The 27,734-nt window shown below is 43.1% G+C and overlaps 1 protein-coding gene across 2 annotated transcripts in view; it reads left to right on the plus strand.

The window, feature by feature from the left end:
• Positions 1-27,734, plus strand: part of FYB1 (FYN binding protein 1) — a 171,877-nt gene that overhangs the window by 119,446 nt on the left and 24,697 nt on the right. The window contains exons 4-12 of one of the 2 annotated variants that reach the window (XM_056546052.1): positions 132-163; positions 2,865-2,884; positions 6,531-6,577; positions 6,699-6,801; positions 11,630-11,786; positions 19,914-20,040; positions 21,958-21,980; positions 22,982-23,048; positions 24,875-25,009. In XM_056546052.1, the coding sequence (XP_056402027.1) occupies positions 132-163; positions 2,865-2,884; positions 6,531-6,577; positions 6,699-6,801; positions 11,630-11,786; positions 19,914-20,040; positions 21,958-21,980; positions 22,982-23,048; positions 24,875-25,009 (711 nt within the window). The remainder of the gene's footprint in view (positions 1-131; positions 164-2,864; positions 2,885-6,530; positions 6,578-6,698; positions 6,802-11,629; positions 11,787-19,913; positions 20,041-21,957; positions 21,981-22,981; positions 23,049-24,874; positions 25,010-27,734) is intronic. The other variant, XM_056546059.1, reaches the window with a different exon arrangement.

Here is a 27,734-nt window from a genome sequence, read left to right on the forward strand (position 1 = left end):
GATAATCTATGTAATTTAGACCACTTTTTTTGGGAACTAATCAATGCGCAGATTTTATTTCACAATGTTGCCGTACAATGTCGCAAACAGCCAAATATTTTATTTAAATATTATTCTTTCTTACTTTGCAGGAGCACAAATGAAGATTACAGGTCTGAGGACGGTATGTATCCTGATGGGTATCTGTGCAGGATTCACAGGTCAGTTTTTAGCTTCATTAAAGGGGTACTCCGCTGCGAGACATCTTATACCCTATGCAACGTATAGGGGATAAGATGTCTGATTGCGGGGGTCACACTGCTGGGGACCTACGTGATCTCTCGCAGCACCCAGTGTTTTAAACAAACGCCGGGTTCCTGCGGAAGTGATCGCGATGTCACGCCCACGTCCTCTTGTGACATCAAGTCACACCCCCTCCATTCATGTCTATCGAAGGGGGCGTGTCGGCCGACATGCCCCCTCCCATAGACATGAATGGAGGGGGTGTGGTGTGATGGCACAAGGGGCGTGGCGGTGATGTCACGATCACGGCCTATGGCTCCGAGCGTTCTGAACAAAATGTTCAGAACGCTGGAGCACAGGAGTACTCCTTTAATTACAAATAACATCTAGACAACACAGGGTGCACATGTATGCGAGCTGTCAATCCCACCGATGTCCCTCATTAACCCTTTAGACACAGTGATCGATGCTGACCACAACATCTAAAGCCTACGTTCATAGCCCTGAACAATAGATCTCCCTAATGATTGCTTGTAATAGTTCTTTTTGGGTCATTTTCATTTTTTGCGTTTTCGTTTTTTCCTCCTTTCCTTTTAAAATTCATAACTTTTCTACTTTTCCACCTACAGACCCATATGAGGGCCTTGTTCTTTTCCACGACCAATTGCACTTTGTAATGACACCTTACATTTTAACATAAAATGTACAGCGAAAGAAAAAATTATTATTTGTAGATGGAAATTGCAATTTTGCTCATTTGTGGTAAAAATTACACATTATCTTTATTCTGCAGGTCAGTGCGATTAAAATGGAGACAAATGGAGACACTTGTATCCAGTCTAGACAATGCTCTTTGAGCTAAACAGCCTGGACTCCAGACTGATACATTGTACATAGCTAGTCCTGCTCTCAGCTGAGAAGTGGAGACAATTGTATCCAGTCTAGACAATGCTCTGTGAGCTAAACAGCATTAACTCCAGACTGATACATTGTACATAGCTAGTCCTGCTCTCAGCTGAGAAGTGGAGACAATTGTATCCAGTCTAGACAATGCTCTGTGAGCTAAACAGCATTAACTCCAGACTGATACATTGTACATAGCTAGTCCTGCTCTCAGCTGAGAAGTGGAGACAATTGTATGCAGTCTAGACAATGCTCTGTGAGCTAAACATCCTGGACTCCAGACTGATACATTGTACATAGCTAGTCCTGCTATCAGCTGAGAAGTGGAGACAATTGTATCCAGTCTAGACAATGCTCTGTGAGCTAAACAGCATTAACTCCAGACTGATACATTGTACATAGCTAGTCCTGCTCTCAGCTGAGAAGTGGGGACAATTGTATCCAGTCTAGACAATGCTCTGTGAGCTAAACATCCTGGACTCCAGACTGATACATTGTACATAGCTAGTCCTGCTCTCAGCTGAGAAGTGGAGACAATTGTATCCAGTCTAGACAATGCTCTGTGAGCTAAACACCCTGAACTCCAGACTGATACATTGTACATAACTAGTCCTGCTCTCAGCTGAGAAGTGGAGGCAATTGTATCCAGTCTAGACAATGCTCTGTGAGCTAAACATTCTGGACTCCAGACTGATACATTGTACATAGCTAGTCCTGCTCTCAGCTGAGAAGTGGAGACAATTGTATCCAGTCTAGACAATGCTCCGTGAGCTAAACATCCTGGACTCCAGACTGATACATTGTACATAGCTAGTTCTGCTCTCAGCTGAGAAGTGGAGACAATTGTATCCAGTCTGGACAATGCTCTGTGAGCTAAACATCCTGGACTCCAGACTGATACATTGTACATAGCTAGTCCTGCTCTCAGCTGAGAAGTGGAGACAATTGTATCCAGTCTAGACAATGCTCTGTGAGCTAAACACCCTGAACTCCAGACTGATACATTGTACATAACTAGTCCTGCTCTCAGCTGAGAAGTGGAGGCAATTGTATCCAGTCTAGACAATGCTCTGTGAGCTAAACATTCTGGACTCCAGACTGATACATTGTACATAGCTAGTCCTGCTCTCAGCTGAGAAGTGGAGACAATTGTATCCAGTCTAGACAATGCTCTGTGAGCTAAACATCCTGGACTCCAGACTGATACATTGTACATAGCTAGTTCTGCTCTCAGCTGAGAAGTGGAGACAATTGTATCCAGTCTGGACAATGCTCTGTGAGCTAAACATCCTGGACTCCAGACTGATACATTGTACATAGCTAGTTCTGCTCTCAGCTGAGAAGTGGAGACAATTGTATCCAGTCTAGACAATGCTCTGTGAGCTAAACATCCTGGACTCCAGACTGATACATTGTACATAGCTAGTCCTGCTATCAGCTGAGAAGTGGAGACAATTGTATCCAGTCTAGACAATGCTCTGTAAGCTAAACATCCTGGACTCCAGACTGATACATTGTACATAGCTAGTCCTGCTATCAGCTGAGAAGTGGAGACAATTGTATCCAGTCTAGACAATGCTCTGTGAGCTAAACATCCTGGACCCCAGACTGATACATTGTACATAGCTAGCAAACTATCTACAAGATCAGTGGAGCTGCAGATATTTTTATTTCTAACATTACAATATAACAGTGAGTAAATCATATCATTTATATTGTTTTTGTATTGTATTTTACAGGAGCTGTCGTTGATGATATAGTAAGTATTGCTTCTGAGAATAAAAAGCTGTGTTACATTTAGTAGTAGTAATAGTACAGTATGGAATATGATGATCAAGGCAGGAGATGTGCAGCTAAGTAGTATTAGTAGTAGTTCCAGGGCCGGCTCTGCTTATAGGCAAAATAGGCTGCTGCCTAGAGCGCCCTCTTGAGGGGGTGGGGGTGGGGGGGCGCTGCTCTGCCGCCGCAACTTAGCCAGCCAGCATCCAAACCACACACTCACAGCCAGCACCATTCCTCCAATGCCCCCCTGCATATGCTACAGTGTGTCACGGTCACCCTAGTTATAAGAAGATTACATAAGGAGGGGGTTTGTTATCGTGTTTGACTCCAGTAGTAAGGAGATTACATGAGGAGGAGGTTTGTTACAGTGTGTCACCCCAGTAGTAAGGAGATTACATGAGGAGGAGGTTTGTTACAGTGTGTCACCCCAGTAGTAAGGTGATTACATGAGGAGGAGGTTTGTTACAGTGTGTCACCCCAGTAGTAAGGAGATTACATGAGGCAGAGGTTTGTTACAGTGTGTCATCTCAGTAGTAAGGTGATTACATGAAGAGGAGGTTTGTTACAGTGTGTCACCCCAGTAGTAAGGTGATTACATGAAGAGGGGGTTTGTTACAGTGTGTCCCTCCAGTAGTAAGGAGATTACACGAGGAGGATGTTTGTTACAGTGTGTCACCCTAGTAGTAAGGAGATTACATGAGGAGGAGGCTTGTTACAGTGTGTCACCCCAGTAGTAAGGTGATTACATAAGGAGGAGGTTTGTTACAGTGTTTCACCCCAGTACTAAGGAGATTACATGAGGAGGAGGAGGTTTGTTACAGTGTGTCCCCCCAGTACTAAGGAGATTACATGAGGAGGAGGTTTGTTACAGTGTGTCACCCCAGTAGTAAGGAGATTACATGAGGAGGAGGTTTGTTACAGTGTGTCACCCCAGTACTAAGGAGATTACATGAGGAGGAGGTTTGTTACAGTGTGTCACCCCAATAGTAAGGAGATTAAATGCGGAGGAGGTGTGTTACAGTGCGTAACCCCAGTAGTAAGGTGATTACATGAGGAGGAGGTTTGTTACAGTGTGTCACCCCAGTAGTAAGGTGATTACATGTGGTGAGGGTGTGATGAGGGCATATAGAATTACCGCAAGCGCAGATGACATTAACCCCTTGTGTTTGTGACGCCAGGGCGTAGTTTATCTTCTACACCACCCGAAGGTATACCTCTGTATCCTGGGCTAGGCACGGGGGCAAATAATGACTCAGACGCCAAGTTACGGAACAACGGCAGCTTTACTGAGTTAGACAGATGTAACAGTCTATACATCACCAAGGAGGTGACCAGGGACTATAGAGACCTCAGGGCTCGCTGGGACTTGTAGTGGACTTGGACAATTTGATGCAGGACCACACTGACTTGACAAAGATTTATCTTGACTGACTTGACTGGGACTGACTAGACAGACTTCACCCCGTTTGTAGGTTACCAGGTTTTGACGTTCACCTGTGGGGTAGTGCACACTCTCTCAGGACTTGACCTCACTGCACTCAGCAAAAACTCAAAGAGGAAAAGGAAGCTCAACCCAGGGCTTATATGGGGGAGACTCTGAAGGGGTCCCATAGGTCACACTGTAGGTCACATGGTCACTGGTACCTTCCCTGGTTACAATCACATGACAACAGTATTTAAAGGCATAGAACAAAATATGTACATTACACTAAATAACATAGGCACTTAAAGGACATCTGTAGTGCAATATAACTTATCCCCTATCCGAAGGAGGGGTGACACACTGTAACAAACACCCTCCTTATGTATGTGGTTGCCCAGGAATAGTTTTAATGGCTGCCATTATGAGAGATTTGTGCAAAATAAAATGTACAAATTTGGGGAAAAATTCCATATGAAATTCAATTGATTGACTATTCTCTAGGGCTAAGCTGCAATAAGAGACACAACCTATGTACACAGATCTTTCTCTTTTTGGAATATATTAACCCTTTAAACCCATTCAGTCATACTTCCATTCTTAAAAGAATATTACAGTTTCCGTCTGAAAACTGCCTGACGCCCTTATCTCAACATAGGGAGGAGAGATGAGGGAGGGGGCGTGAACCTCCTCCCTCCCCTTGCTTTGCCCTCCCCTAGCTCTAGCTTCGGAAATGTTCGGAGAGCTGGGGGAGGAGCGGACGCATGGATCTACGGGGGCGCAAAAAACCACCTCACACCGGCATCGGGAGCTCATGGCATCATAGCCCCGCCCCCTCATGACATCACGTCCCGCCCCCTCAATGTAAGCGTATGGGAGGGGGCGTGACTGCTGTACTCTCCTGGCTATTTTTTGTCTGTAATTTTGTTTAGCTCCATAGGTTTCTTTTTATAATGGATTATTGAATAAAGTCATTGGTTTTTATGCTTAAAAATTGGTTATCAACTGGAGTTTTTTCAGTGTACAATAGTTATACAAGTTGATATAGGATGAATGTCCTAGTTATAAGTCCACTATTTTCACCCTAAAGCAACATGCATGTTATAAGAAAAGGGTAGGAGATGCCTGGTGGAACTAATTGTGTATATAAATTCTCCGTGCACAAAAAAAAAAAAGGTGCTTTTCGTTCATTTTGTTAAATTTTGCGTGGAATTAGCGCAACTTCCGCATTTTGCGTAGAAAAAACAACCCTATTCACCTAAATGAGCTTCCGCATCCAAATTCTGCATAAACTTAGGACAGGACCTTTCTTTATGTTGGATGTGGAAATTCTGCAGTGTGAATGGGACTGTGAATGGGAATGCATGCAGAATTTCCATGCGGATGGAACATGTATTCCACGCAAATTCCGCACAAATTCGGCAGAAATCAAGCTCCATTGACTTCAATGGGATTCTGCAGCCAAAGTCCAGAAAAATATAAGACCAGACTTATATTTTTCGGGAGCACAGAATGAAGGGATTTCCGCATCAATCATTCCGCAGCACAAATTCTGCTGTGTGAATGATGTTGCGGAATGCCATTTAAGTTAATGGGCAATTAATTTAGACAAAAATCCATGCGGAATTTCCATTGTGTGAACGCGGCCTGAGTTTCAGATGTTAGGACTGCTGGGACCACCTGCAGGGCCCATTTATGGTGCTTGTTATGAATTTCCGAGTGGAATTTCAAAGCAGAATTCTGTTTGGAAATTCCATAGTGCAAACCAGGCCCAATAATTTAAAGGGTACCTTTCATCAAAAAAACTTTGGATATTATTATAGATTAATGTATGCAGAATAACTTTCCAATTGCATGTTATCAAAAAATAAGCTTTTTTCTATAAAATTTTCCACTTTGAAAAAATGACCACTAGGGGTCTCCCTACCAGTCCTGTCTGCAATCCTTTTTTATAGATTTCAGACTCATGCTGGAGTCCTAAATCTGACTGCAGCCGGGACACAGACAAGCTCAGCACTGCTCCCTGCCAGGAAAGAAGCATATTTTTTAATAACATGCTATTGGAAAATTATTCTGCATACATTAATCTATAACATATCAAAACATTTTTTGATGAAAGGTACCTTTAAGTGGAAATTATAGTTGAATGAAGACTTCTTGTGCTACTAATATAACTTGTTCTGAACACTATATTTGTTTTAAGAGTGAAGAAAGTGATGAAGAATGCTATGAAGGGATTGATGAGCATAGGTAAGTGCGTGGTGTATAAGACAGGATATACTAATACATAGTATTTTGTCGGAATAAGTAATATGAACAAGGCCCAGACCCCTGGTAATATGTGAGCCTTTCCTTCTAATGCTTCATACAGGAAAGATCAAGATGAGAAAAAGCGCAAGAAAGAATTGGAGCAAGCTAAGAAGGAACAGAAGGAAAAGGAGAAGAAGGAGCAGGAGATAAGGAAACGATTCAGGGTATGTCCTGGTATTCCTTTGAGCTTCATATAAACAATGGCATATGCAGGTATAAAATAATTTAAAAAAAAAATAATAATACCTCCATACCCTCACCACTAGAGATGAGCGAACTTACAGTAAATTCGATTCGTCACGAACTTCTCGGCTCGGCAGTTGATGGCTTATCCTGCATAAATGAGTTCAGTTTTCAGGTGCTCCCGTGGGCTGGAAAAGGTGGATACAGTCCTAGGAAAGAGTCTCCTAGGACTGTATCCACCTTTTCCAGCCCATGGGAGCACCTGAAAGCTGAACTAATTTATGCAGGAAAAGTCATCAACTGCCGAGCCGAGAAGTTCGTGACGAATCAAATTTACTGTAAGTTTGCTCATCTCTACTCACCACTTATTACCGCCGCATGGTGACTGGATAATATAACTATACTACCACTATATAAAACACACTATACATAGAGCACTATAGTGACTATATATGGGGAGATTTATCAAAACCTGTCCAGAGGACAAGTTGCCCAGTTGCCCATAGCAACCAATCAGATCGCTTCTTTCACTTTTAACAAGGCCTCTGCAAAATGAAAGAAGCGATCTGATTGGTTGCTATGGGCAACTGAGCAACTTTTCCTCTGGACAGGTTTTGATAAATCTCCCCCTATTTAGCTATAGACAGCAGTTCTTCACTAGCTCTGCAGACTATATAAGTGATTACAGTGCAATTACATCCAGGACTACTTATCTGATAGGATACCTTCACCACCATGACGACTTCTTTTAGCCATAACTTGTGTCTACAGATTTTCCCATATAGATGGCTCCCAGCACGCTAGAAATAAACTTTTCATTAGTACTGTCCTGTGCCTAGGGTTGCCACCTTTCTTGCAACAAAAAAATTAATAAAATTACTTGCCATTCTAATTTGCATAATTAATTATATATGCGTGACATCACAGGATACACATATTTAGGGGAAATTTTGTCCTATTCTGACCCCTATAACTTTTTTTATTTTTCCTTATACGGACATGTATGAGGGTCATTTTTTGCTCCCCGATCTGTAGTTTTGAATAGCACCATTGTTGTTTTGATGGGACTTTTTGATTGCTTTTTTGTTTAAATTAAATTCGGGAGTTTCATTTAGTTACTAACTACAACTCCCAGCATGTCCTGATACAGCCTGTGGCTCGGCAGCTGCTCCAAACAAAAACTACAACTCCCAGCATGTTGGACTATATAGTAGTATATAGTATAGGTCAGTGTTTCCCAATCAGGGGTGCCTCCAGCTGTTGTAAAACTACAACTCCCAGCATGTTGGACTATATAGTAGTATATAGTATAGATCAGTGTTTCCCAACCAGGGGTGCCTCCAGTTATTGCAAAACTACAACTCCCAGCATGTTGGACTATATAGTAGTATATAGTATAGGTCAGTGTTTCCCAACCAGGGGTGCCTCCAGCTGTTGTAAAACTACAACTCCCAGCATGTTGGACTATATAGTAGTATATAGTATAGGTCAGTGTTTCCCAACCAGGGGTGCCTCCAGCTGTTGTAAAACTACAACTCCCAGCATGTTGGACTATATAGTAGTATATAGTATAGATCAGTGTTTCCCAACCAGGAGGGCCTCCAGCTGTTGCAAAACTACAACTCCCAGCATGTTGGACTATATAGTAGTATATAGTATAGATCAGTGTTTCCCAACCAGGGTGCCTCCAGTTATTGCAAAACTACAACTCCCAGCATGCCCAGACAGCCAACGGCTGTCTGGGCATGCTGGGAGTTGTACTTTTGCAACAGCTGGAGGCGCTCTGGTTGGGAAAACACTGGTATAGTATATGGTGCAACATTCCGGGAGTTGGAGGACTGGTTGGATAAATACCGGCCATAGCATGCCCGGTATTTTTCATATAAAAATACCGGCAGGGTCGCCAAAATACCGGCTGTACCGGTAAAATACCAGCCAGGTGGCAACCCTACCTGTGCCCCCTAAAGGCTGCCACAAAAAAAACAGTGCCACCCTTTTGTACCTCCACATATTAAAACTGCTCTTAAATTGATTGTTAGTCCCCTCAACACACACACACAAAGTGCCCCCAATACAGTAAAAGTACCCCAAAAATCATCTATTCCTGTTCCCACAATGAACATTTCTGCTCAGGCTGCAGCACTCCTCTGGCCAGTGTTAGTGTCATTGTGTAGATGGGTGTGATTATATGTCTACAGACTACATAGCGCAGGCCTGTGCCAAGTCACATAGGCCTAGGGTTGCCCCCTGGCCAGTATTTTACCAGCACAGCCGGTATTTTGGCCCCCCTGCCGGTAGTTTTATATTAAAATTACCAGTAATGCAATGGTCGGTATTTATCCAACCAATCCTCCAACTCCCAGAATGTTGCACCATATACTATACAACTGTTTCCCATCCAGGGGTGCCTCCAGCTGTTGCAAAACTAAAACTCCCAGCATGCCCGGACAGCCAACGGCTGTCCGGGCATGCTGGGAGTTGTAGTTTTGCAACAGCTGGAGGCACCCCTGGTTGGAAAACACACTATATAGTCCAACATGCTGGGAGTTGTAGTTTTGCAACAGCTGGAGGCACCCCTGGTTGAAAAACACACTATATAGTCCAACATGCAAGGGATTTGTAGTTTTCATTTGGGGCTGCTGCTGAGCCACAGGCTGTATCAGGGCATGCTGGGAGTTGTAGTTAGTAACTAACTGCACCTCCCGAATTTTATTTAAACAAAAGCGATGAAAAAGTCTCATTAAAACAAAAAATGGTCCTGTTCAAAACTACAGATCCCCGTATAAGGAAAAATAAAAAAAAGTTATAGGGGTCAAGATAGGACAAAATTTCCCCCTCATATGTGTATCCATGAAGTTACGCATTTATATAATGAATTATGCAAATTAGCATGGGCGGTATTTTTTTTTAATTTTTTTTTTGCAAGAAAGGTGGCAACCCTATGTATGCCAAAGGCTTGAAGTATGTGTATGGTGGAGTAGGGAGCTGGCGTCTCTATGCTCTTTTATAGTATTCAACTGTATGGTCATCCTACAGAAGGTCTGCACAAGGTCTCACTTCTGAGACTCGCTGCGATTGTGAGCCAGGGAAGCGGTCAGTATTGTGCTCTGCCGGCCTGTCTAAAGACTGGGCCTTTTCTCCGTAAAGACTTCTGTGAAGAGAAAAGCTTGAATCGGCTGGCCTGCTGGGAAGTCCGCAGCTTATTTCTCACGATTGCAGCAGGTCTCAGGAGTGAGACCCTGATGAAATCAACAACTTTTGACATGTTTGAGCGACATGTAAAAAGTTGTTTGTTCATGACCATTATTGAACGCTATGTTGAATAAAAAATAAAAAATTTACTATAGTTTTATAAAGATCTGTGCTCTATTTTCCTTATGCAGAAATCTATTTTGGGGTGATAGTTTTGCTTTAATACAATTTTGTGACACCGGAATTCACCTTTTAAAGGGGTACGCTACCCCTAGACATCTTACCCCCTATCCAAATATCTCCCTGCGGCACCCGGCGTTCGTTTAGAGTGTCAGGTGCAGCACCAGAGGCTCGTGGCGTCACGGGCGCGCCTCGCTCGTGATGTCACTGCCACGCCCCTTCAATGCAAGTCTATGGGAGGGGGCGTGACGGCCGTCACATCCCCTCCCATAGACGTGCATTGAGGGGGCGTGGCCGTGATGTCACGAGCGAGGCGTGACTGTGATGGCACGAGCCTCCACCCCGCATCGCCAGTCATCTGGCACGGAGCGAAGTTCACTGTATCTCTGGATCGCGGGGGTCCCCAGCTGCGGGACCTCTGTGATCAGACATCTTATCCCCTATCCTTTGGATAGGGGATAAGATGTCTAGGGGCAGAGTACCCCTTTTAAGTACAACTCAGCCCACCATGTAATGAAAATAGGTCTTACCACATACCTGCCAAGATAGAAGGTGCATGGAAGTGGCCATGGACAAACAGATTGTAGATTCCAAGAGTTGTGAGGGGGTCCAGCATGTAGTTAAAATATCTATATTTTATTTTCAAACCATTTAAAATGAAAACCAGTGCTGTCTCTGTATGACGCATTTTGAGCACTGTGGCTCTTAACCAGAGCTGTGAGCAAGAACACAGCATTTCAATGCTGTGGTTCTTGCTCATAGCTCTGATTAAAGGGGTACTCCGGTGGAAAACAATTTTTTTCCAATCAACTGGTGCCTGAATGTTAAACAGATTTATAAATTACTTCTATACAAAAATCTAAATCCTTCCAGTACTTATCAGCTCCTGTATGCTCCACAGGAAATTGTATTTCTTTCTGGAATTCTTTTCTGTCTGACCACAGTGCTCTCTGCTGACACCTCTGTCCATGTCAGGAACTGTCCAAACCAGGAGAAAATCCCCAAAGCAGACCTCTCCTTCTCTGGACAGTTCCTGACATGGACAGAGGTGTCAGCAGAAAGCACTGTGGACAGCCAGAAAATAAATTCAAAAAGAAAAGAACTTCCTGTGGAGCATATAGCAGCTAATAAGTACTGGAAGGATTAAGATTTTTAAATAGAAGTAATTTACAAATCTGTTCAACTTTCTGGCACCAGTTGATTTAAAAAAAAATTGTTTTCTACCGGAGTACTCCTTTCAGAGCCACAGTGCTCGAAATGCGTCAGTCTAGACATAAGAGATGAAATGGTGATCAAAGTTTAAGTCAGGGTGTAGAGGAAGCATTCGCATCTGGGCCATAAGTACCTGTATGATAGGTGGCACATGGTGGGGAGGTGGGGGCCGATACAGATTTTGCAATGTAGGTTCAATAATATTACTCCCTGATTTTCTTGCAGTTAACTGAGAAGATAGATGTCATGCATCAGGCTCAGGCAAACACAGACTATAAAGGAGGCAAAAACGAGCTCAGTTTCAAAAACGGAGATGATATCGAAATCATCCGAGTTACGGATAATCCAGAAGGGAAATGGCTTGGCAGAATGAAAGGAAATTGTGAGTATAGAGCTATACTGTCAGAGCTATAACACTTCTCCAGCCCATAAGTGAAGTCATACAGGACATTGTGAGTATCTGTCAGAGCTATAACACTTCTCCAGCCCATAAGTGAAGTCATACAGGACATTGTGAGCATCTTTCAGAGCTATAACACTTCTCCAGCCCATAAGTGACGTCATACAGGACATTGTGAGCATCTGTCAGAGCTATAACACTTCTCCAGCCCATAAGTGAAGTCATACAGGACATTGTGAGTATCTGTCAGAGCTATAACACTTCTCCAGCCCATAAGTGAAGTCATACAGGACATTGTGAGCATCTGTCAGAGCTATAACACTTCTCCAGCCCATAAGTGAAGTCATACAGGACATTGTGAGTATCTGTCAGAGCTATAACACTTCTCCAGCCCATAAGTGAAGTCATACAGGACATTGTGAGTATCTGTCAGAGCTATAACACTTCTCCAGCCCATAAGTGAAGTCATACAGGACATTGTGAGCATCTGTCAGAGCTATAACACTTCTCCAGCCCATAAGTGAAGTCATACAGGACATTGTGAGTATCTGTCAGAGCTATAACACTTCTCCAGCCCATAAGTGAAGTCATACAGGACATTGTGAGTCAATGATTAACAGGAGAGGTCAACGGGACCCCAGGTAATGGATGGAGGAAGAAGTAACATCCATGGTTAGGATGTAAGAATACAAAGCTCCAAGTATTATACTCTCTCCTGAATCACGGGAACACAAACACCTCACACAAACATTTGCCATTGATAATGTTTCTTTCTATATTTTTTCTTTCCTCTCTCTTTTTTCTTTCATTCCACTTTTCCTAAGTTTCCTTTTTTCCTTCTTCTGCTTTTCAGTCCTTAATTGAGAATTTTCCTATCCTAAGTGACGGAAAATTTGGATTTTATTAAAGACTAGACGCGAGTATTATGCTATTTAACTTCTTTACTGAAACTCAGCAGCCATTAAGTAATGTAAGTATTAACAGAAAAAGACTTTTTTTTAAATAACAATAAAGAGTATATGAACATGCAACCTAGGGTGCAACCTAGTATGGAGTCCCGTGATATTAGCCAATCAGAGTGCAATACAGATGATAAAGGTGACCAACACCCAATAATCTCCCTTCTTCTTTGCGGAAATCCTCAAGTTAGAGAAGGTTATGGAAAATTGATCACGAAGATAAGGCAGGGAGACTGGAAGCAGTAGGAATAGAGATCCCATGAGATGTCGATGGGGATGATGTCCAACGGAGAGTAGATCCTATTGTGGAGCTGTTGAATAATTAGAGACAGAAAAGACATGTTATAGGGATGGGTTTAGGGAGGGATAATACTCGCGTCTTGTCTTTAATAAAATTCAAATTTTCCGTCACTTAGGATAGGAAAATTCTCAATTTTATGGCAAGACAAGACGCTTCATATTATGCTAGTTCAAAGCTTAATCGAAATTAAACATACAAATCAACGAGATGTAATAAATAAATATTAAATCTTATTACAATAATAACATAGAGACATGAGATTCAGGTCTAAAATAAAAGGTTTTGAAAGTAGAGTCAGAGGACCAATTAGCCGCTTTTAATAGATCTGAAAGAGAAGCACCAGATTGGAAAAGTTTGGTGGATACTGCACTTCTGGTGGAATGAACTGTAAATTTGGAAATATCAATACCGGCAAGATGCATGGTTTGTTTAACCCATCTAGCAAGAGTGGGGGAAGAGACTGGAGAATGAGGTTTACAAAAAGAGATTAATAGTTGGGACGAAGATGAGGATCGAAGAGATTCAGTTCTGGATTCATAGGAACGAAGACAACGAACGACACAGAGTTTCTCATTATCTGGAAAGGAAGGATAAAAACGGAGTGGAGGTTCGTTTTAGTACGTCGAGATATAGAGAAAATGACACCTTGAGGTGTAAATTGTCTGCGAGAGATATCTAAAGATCTTACATCAGATACCCTTTTGACGGAGATAAGGCACAAAAGGGTAGTAAGTTTAAAGGATAGGAATTTTAATGATAAAACATCATTATCATCCCAGGAAATAAACAAATCCAGTACCGTGTTTACATTCCAAGTAGATGTATATTTAGGAAGGGGCGGTCTACGAAAACGGATGCCTTTTAGTAGTTGGCAAATTAAAGGATGTTTACCTACAGGAACAGAATCTATAGGGGGGTGTTAGGATGAAATCGCTGAACGATATAGATTAATCGTTCTGTAGGCTTTACCAGCATCAAAAGATTCTGATAAGAAATTCAAGATATGGGGTATAGAAGCTCGTAAGGGATCCAAATGTCGTTGATCGCACCAATGAGACCAAAGTCTCCAGGCTGATCTGTAAGCCGATTTGGTACCCGGGGCCCATGCATCTGATAGGATGTCCTGAGTCGACTTTGAAAGCTGGAAGTCAAGTCTTGGCGTCCCGAAATGATCCAAGCCACCAGAGGTAGATGATCCGACAAAATCAGAGGGTGACAGTTCCCTTGAGGATCTAGGAGAAGATCGTGAGTGGAAGGAAGAAGACGGGGAAGATCTATGATTAGGTGTAAGATTTGTGGAAACCACGATTGGGTTGGCCAGAGTGGAGTTATGAGATCCAGAGTGGCTTTCTGAATCGAGGTTTGAAAAAGAACTCGGGGTATTAGATTGAACGGAGGAAAAGCATATAGGGTCTTCTGAGGCCAGAATTGTAGGAAGGCGTCCACACCCAGAGCTTCTGGGTCTGGACGCCAGCTGTAAAACAGAGGTAATTGGGTATTCAGGCGGGAAGCAAAAAGATCTATATGAAGGGGACCCCATAAAGAATTGATTGATTGAAAGATTGGATGAAGAAGTTTCCAATCGCTGGAGTCCGTGAGGTAACGTGAATACCAATCCGCTACTGTATTGGAAATTCCTGGTAAGTATACTGCTTTCAGAATGATATCTTTGTCCAAACAGAAATGCCAAAAATCTTTGACAAAGTCTGCAAGAGCTTTGGAATTCGTACCTCCCGGGTGATTGATGTATTGGACAGAAGAAATGTTGTCCATACGAAGGAGGACACAACAGTGGGAGGAATCTTTTGCAAAACTTTTTAAAGCAAAAAATCCCGCTAGTAGTTCCAGACAATTTATGTGTAATTGAGATTCCATCTGGGACCATTTCCCTCCAGTGGAAAGAGAACCGCAACGAGCTCCCCATCCGGAAAGACTCGCATCCGACTCTATAATGATGTCCGGATTCGGATGGAAAATTGTTTTCCCATTCCAAGATTCTATGTGATTGAACCACTATAAAAGTTCTTCCCTGGCTTCTGGAGATAGGGGAATCTTGTCGGAGTAACCGAGACCTTCCCTTAAATGATGGATCTTCAAGCGTTGAAGAGCCCTGTAGTGGAGAGGAGCTGGGAAAATGGCTTGAATAGAGGCTGATAAGAGGCCTACTATCGGAGCAATTGTTCTCAAAGAGATTATATCTTTGCGGAGAATTTGTTTGATCTCTTTTCAAATGGTTTTCAGTCTCCTTGGAGGTAGGCTTAGAGTGGATAACTGAGTGTTGATCATGAAGCCTAAGAATTCTAGTTCCTGGGAGGGAACTAGGATTGATTTTTTGTAGTTTATCAGAAAACCCAGATGAATCAGAAGAGACAGAGTCCAGTTCAAGTGGCGCAAAAGTAACTCTTTTGACTGGGCCATAAGGAGAATATCATCTAGATAGATGATAAGACTAACCCCTCGACTTCTGAGAGAAGCCACTACCGGTTTCAGTAGTTTTGTAAAGCACCAAGGGGCTGATGACAGGCCGAAAGGTAGGCAGCTGAATTGCCACTTTTGGTTTTCCCAAAGAAATTGTAGGAATTTTTGAGAAGAGGGATGAATTGGAACAGTGAGATAGGCCTCCTTTAAGTCTATTTTTGCAAGCCAGTCGTGTTGCAATAGGATGTCTCTTAGTAGATGTATGCCCTCCATTTTGAAGTGGCGATATATCACTAAATTGTTCAAGAGTTTCAAATTGATCACAGGTCTGTGACCTCCATCTTTCTTTTTCACCAGAAACAGATTGCTGATAAAACCTGGTGATTGGGATGGAATCGGAATAATTGCCTGTTTGGCAAATAAGTGTTTGATTTCTAGATCTATCAGATCTATGTTTGTCTGTTTGGGAGAATTGAATCGGATGTGGTAGATGGGTGTGGGATGGGTGGGGAGACAAATTCTATTTGATAACCTTGGACCGTGTTTAGGATCCATGAGTTGGACGTAATCGTAGTCCAATTGTGGGAAAAATACAGGACTCTTCCCCCCAGTGGAATATCTAGGGAGGAAGACTGAGGTAGGCTTACCTGTATGAGGTCTTGAGCGAGGGAATCCTCTGTGACCTCTGGCCCTCCATGGTCTGCCCCTGTATGGAAAAAAGGGGGGTTGGGTGGCGGGGATGGGGTATGAATGCTGTGAAGTATGGGAGTAGGAGCCTCTGTGATATATATTTTGTGAGGAATGGCCAGAAAAGCGGCCCCTACCTCTTCTGGCCTTCCCAAAAACTCTATTTGAAAAAACTTTTTTCAATGATACTTGGGCCTTATTTAGGGATGAAAATAGGCCGACATATTTATTAAGTTCTTTAATAAAATCATCCCCAAAGAGCATACCCTTGGTGGGATTAGGGGGCTCTACCGTGGCCAGATTGGTCAATTGGGGATCTATTTTTAATAGGATGGAGCGTTTCCGCTCATTGGAGAGGGAAGCATTGGCATTCCCGAAAATACATACAGCCCTTTGTGCCCATCCTTTTAGGGTTTCTGGGTCCACAGGGGTATCATAAGTGGATGCCTCTTCGGCTAAATTTAACATTTTTGTCCATTAATTTGTCCTGACATTAATTTGTCCTGACAGGACTTAAAGCTTCTATCCACTCCTTTCTTGGGATTGTTGCCCGTCTTAAAAAGGAACTTGGCAATGAGTGGATCCAATTCTGGGGTGTGTGAGGCGTTATTTGGTAAGGTTGGTCTAGGGCATTCAGCCTTTAATTTATTTCTTGATGGTTTGTCAAGAGGCTTATTGGCCCATAATGAAATAAATTCGGCTACTTTTGTCTTTGGTTGCCATTCCCCAGAACGTGGATGACATATTAATGCTGGGTCAAAATATGTGTCACCCGATTCAGTTATCATGGTTTCTTCCTGACTGCCAGGGTCCTCATGATTGGGATCACTGTCCTCCGCTACATACAATACCTCCTCAATGTCAGAGTCATCCGACTCATCAGAGGAAGAGATGTTGAAGGAGTTTGGTTTAGCTCTTAAGCTAGATTTTTTACCCTTGCTGGAGTGAGCCTCCTCATGGGTTGAGGGTAGATCTTGTGGCTTATGTGAACCACTAGTGTTAGAGGTTTGAATAAATTCAGTAGTTTGAGATTGTAAAATATCTTGGCGTACTCCTGAGGTATTTTTACCATGTTTTAAGGAGTATGGGCCGTCTGTAGAATGGCGTCTTTTGGCTTTTGCTTTACCTGGCCCCTTAAGTCCCTTAGCTAATTGGGACACAGACTCTTCAGGGGACCAGAATTGGTCCGAAGGAGTTAGGGGAGGTATAAAGCTCAAATTTGTTGAGTTAGAGCGAGCTATAGCCAGAGACACTGATTTATCAATTGAGCCCTGCAGTGCAGAGACTGCGGATTGAACCGCTGTATTAATAGATTTTGAGATAGAAGCGTCCACCAGAGCTTGTAAGTTTTCTGGAAGGACATTTTCTGTAGATATGGTTTTATTTTCCTCAGACATCTTTAAGAGTGAATGTAGGGAATACAGTTAGGGTATCTGTAAATATATAGTTAAGGAATATACTGTACTTGACAACCAATTAATAGAATAAATATAGTAATAATTAAATACTATGGGATATACAGCAATGAATTTTCTATGAGGAGAAAAATGTGGAAAAATATATAGAAAACAGTCACCGGGTGACAGTATACACTAAGGAAATGGTATGAATGAATATTTGAGGTAAAATAAGAGGGGAAAGGGAACTTTTACTTATAGGATACAGTAACAGTAGTTGTGAGGAGAAAATACGCGTCATCCAGGATCTGTCACTCTGAGGAGAATGACGAGATCCCGAAGGTGTTGGACAGAGGATGACCTCTCTGTCAGCAAGTCACGCGAGACTTGCGCGAGCGCCGGAGAGTGACAGGAAGCGCTCGCGCTCCGCTAGAAGCGCTTGTGGCGCCGAAGAGAGCGAGATAGCAAGGTAAACTAAAGGAATAGGTTTTTGGAGTGAAAAACAATGACCGGAACGACCGGGGAAAATGGGGAAACCGGACAGAATATGCGCAATGAAAGATAAGAAATCTGAATGTAGAATAAAGTAAAATTTCTATACAGAGAAAATTATATAGGAGAAACTGAATGAGAGAAAATATACAGGGAGAATTTAATAATAGGAGAAAGAAAAAATGACAATTAATTAACTAATTAATCAATTAGACAATAGAATAAATGATAAAACTATATGTGCGAGAGAGAAAATACTGTACTTATCTAATGTAATCACTCTGCTGAGCAGCAAAGAAGAAGGGAGATTACTGGGTGTTGGTCACCTTTATCATCTGTGTTGCACTCTGATTGGCTAATATCACGGGACTCCATACTAGGTTGCACCCTAGGTTGCATGTTCATATACTCTTTATTGTTATTTTAAAAAAGTCTTTTTCTGTTAATACTTACATTACTTAATGGCTGCTGAGTTTCACTAAAGAAGTTAAATAGCATAATACGAAGCGTCTTGTCTTGCCATAAAATCTCTTTGCTTCCCATCTTCTTTGTCCATATTCTTTCCTCCCTCCCTGTCTCCCCCTCTCCCTTTCTCCATTTATTCTCTAGCTCTTCTTCTTTCTCCCTCCTCTCATTATCCGTCCCATCAATCCTACTTCACTCCTTTCCTCTCTTCTTTATTTTCTTTTATCTCTCGTTTAATATATTTCCTTCTTCCCCTTCCTCCTTTTCTCCTTCCTTAAAGGGGTACTCCACTGGCCAGCGTTCAGAACATTTAATTGGGGGTCGGACACGCCCCCCTCGTGACGTCACGCCATGCAACCTCAATGCAAGTCTATGGGAGGGGGCGTGGCGGATGCCACGCCCCCTCCCATAGACTTGCATTGAGGGGGGGTGGCCAACCCCCACCGCACGCACACAGCGTTGAGATTTATCAAAACCTGTCCAGAGGAGAAGTTGCTGAGTTGCCCATAGCAACCAATCAGATCGCTACTTTCATTTTGCAGAGGCCTTGTTAAAAATGAAAGAAGCGATCTGATTGGTTACTATGGGCAACTCAGCAACTTTTCCTCTAGACAGGTTTTGATAAATCTCCCACTAAATGTTCCGAATGCTGGCCAGTAGAGCACCCCTTTAATTCTCCATCTTTTTCTAACTTCAGTCTCTGTTTCTCTTCTGCCCCCACCATCCCATTCTTTATTCCTTTCTCCTTACCCCCATTTCTCAGGTCCTTTCCATAATAATTGCTACCCTCCATCCATTGTGTAACTTCTTTCCTCCATCTCAGCCTTCTATTCTGCTTACGGCCATGTTCACACTACGGAATTCCGCGGTGTGAACTTAACATTAGTGTGAATGGGTTCACACCGCGGAATTGTTCCGCGCAAAGAAAGAACATGTTCATTCTTTGCGCGGATTCCGCGAGCACTGCATAGCCATCAATGGTGACGGCTCAGTGCCCCACGGCCCTAGCGCCGAAGTAACCCCGGAGGTGGCCGCCAGGCGGAATCTCCGCTTGCGAAATTCAGCAAGTGGAGATTTCGTAGTGTGAATGCACCCTTCTTTCATTTCTTCCTCAATACTTTTCACCCTCTTCTTCCTTCCTCACCCCAATTTCTTGCTTCCTCCTTCTTCTCCTTACCTCACTCCTTTATTTACTCCTTCCGGTCCTTCTTTTTAGAGTCCCCCCCCCCCCCCCCCCATATAATGTAGACATTATAGTTGTATATATTACAAAAAACACTCTCCCTCCCTTTGTAACATCCCATAGGTCATACATTAGATTTGCAGGCTGTTATGGTAGATGGCACTGATTCTTACATTCATCCGTGTAACAAAATAATCTGTTTTTCAGATGGATATATAAAAACGTCAATGGTGAAAGTAGATTATGGCTCGCTACCAAGGAAGCCCATTCCTGTGAAAGCAGAAAACGACCAGGACATCTATGATGATGTTGGGGAACAGGATTCTGTCAGCAGGTAAGTGACGCATTAACAGTATCTCCCATAAGTCCACCCTCAAATTATATACAGTATATCCCATAAGTCCACCCTCACATTATATACAGTATCTCACATAATTTAGTCCACCTTTCATAACAGTGTATAACAGTGTTTAATGTTGTGTCCCCTCAAAATAACTCAGGACACAGCCATTAAAGGGGTACTCCCATGGAAAACTTTTTTTTTTCAAATCAACTGGTGCCAGAAAGTTAAACAGATTTGTAAATGACTTCTATTAAAAAATCTTAATCCTTCCAGTACTTTTTAGGGGCTGTATACTGCAGAAGAAATGCTTTTCTTTTTGGATTTCTCTTCTGTCGTGACCACAGTGCTCTCTGCTGACCTCTGCTGTCCATTTTTGGAACTGTCCAGAGCAGCATGTTTGCTAAGGGGATTTTCTCCTGCTTTGGACAGTTCCTAAAATGGACAGAGAGGTCAGCAGAGAGTACTGTGGTCGTGACAGAAGAGAGATACAAAAAGAAAAGCGTTTCCTCTGTAGTACTGGAAGGATTAAGATTTTTTAATAGAAGTAATTTACAAATCTATAACCTACAAAATTAGCCCAAAGATATAGTCAAGAAAATTCCTCTTTATTATATATACAAAAACAGGTAGAAAAAACACCCATAAAATGACCCACCCTTAAAAAAAAACCAACACAAAGCTAAGCAGGATATCACTAGGATATATACAGTAATCAGTAATGCCATATACAGTCTAGCAGTATTAGTTTGGTCAGCACATGAAACATAATAACTTAAATCAACACAATACCTAATTGTGACATGCTGACGGCTTCCCAGTGATGATCCTGCAACCTCGACACGTGTTTCGGATGATTCCTTTCTCAAGAGGCGCCTATGATGTCATCATAGAGAAGTGGAAGAGGACTCTAGTGACAACATGTAAAGCTCTGGTGAACTCCATGCCCAAAAGGCGTAAGGCGGTGCTGGAAAATAATGGTGGCCACACAAAATATTAACACTTTTCGCCCAATTTGGACATTTCCCCCTAGTGGTGTACTCTCTTTTGTTGCCAAGGTTTAGATGTTAATGGCTGTGTCCTGAGTTATTTTGAGGGGACACAACATTAAACACTGTTATACAGGCCGTGCACTCACTACTTTACATTACAGCAGAGGGGCATTTCTTCAGAGTTGTCACATGAAAATATATAAGAAAATATTTACAAAAAATGTGAGGAGTGGACTCACTTATGGAAGATACTGTATATCCTTGTTCCCAAAGGATAGGGGATAAGATGTTGTATTGCAGGGGTCCCGCCGCTGGGTACCCCCGCCATCTCGGTTGTGGCACCCCAGACATCTGGTGCACGGAGCGAACTTGGCTCCGTGCTGGATGACGGGCAATGTGGGCCGAAGGCTCGTGACGCCACGGCCCCTCAATGCAAGTCTATGGGAGGGGCGTGACCGCGGTCACGCCCCTCCCATAGACTTGCATTGAGGGGCCGTGACGTCACAAGCCTTCGGCGCTGTACCCGACGGTGTACACAAACGTCATGTGCAACAGGGAGATCACAGGGGTCCCAGCGGTAGGACATGTAGGCCCCCCCGCGATCAGACATGTTATCCCCAAACCCTTTGGATAGGGGATAAAATGTCTAGGGGCGGAGTACCCCTTTAAATCTTACCATGTGGCAGCATTATGTATGATCTAGAAGCAATCATTTTTGTTACTACTAGTGCCGGTTTACATAGGTATACAATAACACACTCTATAGCAGAGTTCCCCAACCAGGGTGCCTTCAGCTGTTGCAAAACTATAACTCCTAGCATGCCTTGACAGCCAAGAAACACTGCTCTATTATATGTGTTAAATATTATACATTTAACAGATTTACTATATAATTTTCCCTATTTTTTCCTTATTTCAGTCACAGCATAGGAGGAAATTCAAGTGAGTATAACTGTATATTCCTGTTATACAAATAGAAGCATGGGGGGGGTATCCTCCTGATATATATATTTCGCATATATATGTGGTATGGGGTGTGAGATGCAGGGCAGATGGCATTAACCCCTTGTATTCGTGACACCAGGGCGTGGTTTATCCTCTATACCACCCGAAGGTATACTGCTGGATCCTGGGCTAGGCACAGGGGCAATAATGACTCCGACACCAAGTTACGGACAACGGTAGCTTTACTGAGTGACAGATGGAACAGTGTATACAGTGTAGCCAGGGCCCACGGAGGTGACCAGTGACTTCAGAGACCTTAAGGGCTTACTGGGACTTGCAGTGGTTTTGGACAATTTAGTGCAGGCCACGATGACTTGACAATAGATGACAGTGACTGACTTGACTGGAGACAGACTAAGCTGTGACTGTAGATTACTTGTAGACTTGTAGCTTGTGGCTGCAGACTTGACTTGAGGCTCCTATGACTCCAGACTCTTAGGCTCAACTGCACCTCAGCAAAGACTCAGGAACTAAGAGAGAGAAGAGACTCCTCCCAGGGCTTTTATGGCGGAGACTCTGGTGGGGTCCCATTGGTCTCCCTTAAGTCACCTGGTCACTGATACCTCCTGGGTAACAATCACATGACAACTCACATGACAACTGGTGATCACACGTTAACCTTTCTTAAAGATATAACACTCTTATATACATAACATAGGGGATTATATACAATTACAGTAGAACAGATGCAGGAGGGGGGGGGGGGCGGGGGACACTGCAGGGAGGCTGCCTCACAGGACAGCAAGGGTACGGGGTTATATATATGTATGTATATATATATATATATATATATATATATATATATATATATAAGCGCTGAGGGCTTACAACTTACTGCATAATCAGATGGATGCAGTAGTTTCCGTGTTATATAACTTTTTTGGAAAGCTGGGTGACAACTTCTTTGAGAGCTGTACACATATAATTTATTTCCATAGATTTTCCTCCGCCACCGAGTAATGATGATGATATCTATGATGGTGTTGACGATGGCCCCATGGATAGGTAGGTATTGGACCTCAGTACATTTCTTTGAATGGAAAAATATCAACTTTTACACCTGACCGTGTGTATGATGCCGTGCATTCCAAGCAACATTTATAAGGATGGGGGCTTTGTTTCTGAACGCCTATTGTAAGTTAAGCACTAGAGTCTGACTGCTAATACATTGAGACTTGCAGGGTGAGAGCTGGTTTTTCCATCCACTCTCCATTCTAATACAGGGGGGTCCCAGGTGGACAAACCCTTTAAAAAGTGGTGTGCAGGACTAAGCAGGGCTCAGTTTACTTGAATAGGGCAGTACTCTGCACAACCACTAAACAGGGGAGGCACTAAACCGAAAAGCCCCATCAGTCTGGCGATCGATAGAGGTCCCTGTGGTCAGATCCCCACATAGCCAAGTAGTATATCATCAGTTACAATTAGTCAAATACCCCAAGATCAGATATTGATAGATTTTGGGGTTAGTGTCCTACTTAAATGTTATCTACATTTTATACGCAGTGGGCCTAATGTATCAATATTTCACTTTTTTACTCCTGTATCCAGTCTAGACAATGCTCTATAAGCTAAACAACCTGGACTCCAAACTGATACATTGTACATCCATAGTCCTGCTCTTAGCTGAGAAGTAGAGACAATTGTATCTAGTCTAGACAATGCTCTGTGAGCTAAAAAAACAAACAAAAAAAACTGGACTCCAGACTGATACATTGTACATAACTAGTCCTGCTCTCAGCTGAGAAGTGATACAATTGTATCCAGTCTAGACAATGCTCTGTGAGCTAAACATCCTGGACTCCAGACTGATACATTGTACATACATAGTCCTGCTCTTAGCTGAGAAGTAGAGACAATTGTATCTAGTCTAGACAATGCTCTGTGAGCTAAAAAAAAAAACTGGACTCCAGACTGATACATTGTACATAGCTAGTCCTGCTCTCAGCTGAGAAGTGGAGACAATTGTATCCAGTCTAGACAATGCTCTGTGAGCTAAACAGCCTGGACTCCAGACTGATACATTGTACATAGCTAGTCCTGCTCTCAGCTGAGAAGTGGAGACAATTGTATCCAGTCTAGACAATGCTCTGTGAGCTAAACATCCTGGACTGCAGACTGATACATTGTACATAACTAGTCCTGCTCTCAGCTGAGAAGTGGAGACAATTGTATCCAGTCTAGACAATGCTCTGTGAGCCAAACAGCCTTGACTCCAGACTGATACATTGTACATAGCTAGTCCTGCTCTCAGCTGAGAAGTGGAGACAATTGTATCCAGTCTAGACAATGCTCTGTGAGCTAAACAGCCTGGACTCCAGACTGATACATTGTACATAGCTAGTCCTGCTCTCAGCTGAGAAGTGGAGACAATTGTATCCAGTCTAGACAATACTCTGTGAGATAAACATCCTGGACTCCAGACTGATACATTGTACATAGCTAGTCCTGCTCTCAGCTGAGAAGTGGAGACAATTGTGTCCAGTCTAGACAATGCTCTGTGAGCTAAACATCCTGGACCCCAGACTGATACATTGTACATAGCTAGTCCTGCTCTCAGCTGAGAAGTGGAGACAATTGTATCCAGTCTAGACAATGCTCTGTGAGCTAAACATCCTGGACTCCAGACTGATACATTGTACATGGCTAGTCCTGCTCTCAGCTGAGAAGTGGAGACAATGCTCTGCACAATTCTTTGATACAAAAATATACCAGTTTGGAATTGGGGCTGTTCAGCTCACTGAGCATTGTTAGATCTGTGAAAACAATATTTTTGCCACACCACTTGAATTCTGTATTTCTGAACTGAACGGTGCATTCTACACACTGCAAAGCTCTGAACCACAGGAGGAAGACAAGAGCAGCCCATCGTTGTGGGGTCTCTTTAGGAAGCGGAAGGGAACTGAGAACAAAAAGAAACACGCAAACGAAAAAGCAGATCACGAAGAGTTCGAAGAAGACCCATCTCTGTAAGAGTATAAATGAGAACAGCTCTGCTAACAGCGTCCAGTACTAATTCACTGGTATAACCCCAGCACCAAATCAATACCAATCAATCTGCTATTAATCCTGTGCTTACTGATCACATTAACCCAGCCCGAATCATTAAAGGGGTACTCCGGTGATAAACAATTATTTATTTTTTAAATCAACTGGTGCCAGAACGTTAAACAGATTTGTAAATGACTTCTATTTAAAAATCTTAAACCTTCCAGGACTTAGCAGCTGCTGTATGCTCCACAGGAAGTTATTTTCTTTTTGAATTTCCTTTCTGTCTGACCACAGTGCTCTCTGCTGACACCTCTGTCCATGTCAGGAACTATCAAGAGTAGGAGCAAATCCCCATAGCAAACCTCTCCTGCTCTGGACAGTTCCTGACATGGACAGAGGTGTCAGCAGAGAGCACTGTGGTCAGAATGGAAAGAACCAAACAACTTCCTCTGTAGTATACAGCAGCTGATAATTACTAGAAGGGTTAAGATTTAGAAATAAAAGTAATTTACAAATCTGTTTAACTTTCTGGCACCAGTTGATTTAAAAAAAAAATGTTTTTCACCGGATTACCCCTTTTAAGTGTAACTCCAGAATTGCTCTCCTGCCCATTATGTACCGGTTGGTGCAAAAAAAATGCAGCTGGCGCTTGACAGTTGCCGATGCCCAGCAAGTTCCGTATATGAGACCCAGTCATCAGAAAAGGGCTCGTGCATGGAACTCGCTGGGTGTCTATGGTTACCTAAAAAATTGTACTTCCATAGTCAGCTGTGTCTCTCCGCATCCATCTGTGCAAAATGGCCAGAACAGTTTTGGACACTAATACAAGCTTTTATGGACTAACCGAATGGAACAATCATCCAATGAAGGGCATGTGAAAAACTTGACTCTCCATGCTGGGAGTTGTAGTTCTGAAACAGCTGGAGGCACCCTGGTTGGGAAAAACTGGTCCATGGTCTCTGATGGAGATTATTGACCATTTTGAACAGAGCACCAGATATCTAGAGCGCAACGACTCAGCAAGATCCAATAGCTAAGAGAAAGCGCCCTATATATTGAGTATAGTTGGAAGTGGTGCAGACACAGAAGGGAAGTTACACATTATTAAAGGGCTACTCCGCCCCTAGACATCTTATCCCCTATCCAAAGTATAGGGGATAAGATGTCTGATCGCAGGGTTTCCTCCGCTGGGGACCCTCGCGATCTCCCTGCTGCACCCAACATTCGTTTAGAGCATTGGGTGCAGCGCCGGAGGCTCGTGATGTCACAGCCATGCCTCGCTCATGATGTCACGCCCACGCCCCCTCAATGCAAGTCTATGGGAGGGGGCGTGACTGCCGTCACGCCCCCTCCCATAGACTTGCATTGAGGGGGCGTGGCTGTGACGTCAAGAGCGAGGCATGACCATGACGTCAGGAGCCTACGCCCCGCATCGCCAGTCATCCGGCACGGAGCAAGGTTTGCTCCGTGCACCGGATGTTTGGGGTGCCGCACCCGAGATTGCAGTGGTCCCCAGTGGGACCCCCCGCGATCAGAAATCTTATCCCCTATCAGAATCTGCAGCGAGGTAGGAAAGCGGAGTGTGCGGCTTGGCCAGGGTAAGCAGCAGGACACGCTGCATGTTGGAGGCTGCCAACCGCCGACTTTACAAAAGATCTATATGTTTCCATGGTAACAGACAACAAACACACCAAGTGTAGTCAGATCCTGCACATTTCCTTCAATTTATCTTCCACTTCTCACTAATCTGCCAAATATTCTGTGTGTCAGCATATAGTAAGGGACAGATGAAAGGTAGGTTGTTGTCTGGAGCTACGAGGATATGCATAGGAACTAGACAATATTATTAATCTGCTAAGAACAAGATTGTATAAAAGAGAACAGGGTGCGCGCCCCTGGATGGATGAGATAGTGAAGAGCCCAATCAAAACGCAACGCACTCACCAATGCGAGTTGTGCGAATGGAGGCACAACACTCAATGCGCTTGATCAGGAATCCTATAATAGCGACTGCTGCGGCGGCTCCCAGCGTCCAGGCGCAAATATAGGTAAAAGGAGATCAAAGAAAGGGAGATGAATGGCGCTGCCACAAGGAGTATGGATAGGTAAATTTATTGCACACAAAGGATCCACGCAACGCGTTTCAAAGCCGCCCCGGCTTTTTCGTCAGGCGTGACGCCTGACGAAAGAGCCGGGGCAGCTTTGAAACGCGTTGCGTGGATCCTTTGTGTGCAGTAAATTTACCTATACATACTCCTTGTGGCAGCGCCATTCATCTCCCTTTCTTGGATCTCCTTTGACCAAGAACAAAATTGTGAAAGTAGTAGATAGGCTTTTAGAATCGTCCACTGCGCCCAACTCCTAATCTACCTGTGATCTCTGACTCTACTAACTGCTGCAATGATCTTCATTCGATGACACAGTTTTCGCACCATTTGAATGATTTTGCTTACGTCTATTTCTTGTTATGTTCACTTCATGTTCATTACCGTGAATGTCTGTGAAATCGTTTATGTTCAGTTATTGCAATTTGGATGTCAAATACTTGGAATAAAATGTATATTTTTTTTTATGTTACTATAAATTATAAAAATGTTATTCATTGTTTAATGAAAAGTTGTACAGTTTTCCTACATACATTCTGTATTAAAGGGGTTATCCAGGGAAAAACTTTTTTTTATATATCAACTGGCTCCAGAAAGT

Source organism: Hyla sarda, chromosome 1 (assembly GCF_029499605.1).
Source record: "Hyla sarda isolate aHylSar1 chromosome 1, aHylSar1.hap1, whole genome shotgun sequence".
In the NCBI taxonomy this organism is placed as follows: Eukaryota; Metazoa; Chordata; class Amphibia; order Anura; family Hylidae; genus Hyla; species Hyla sarda.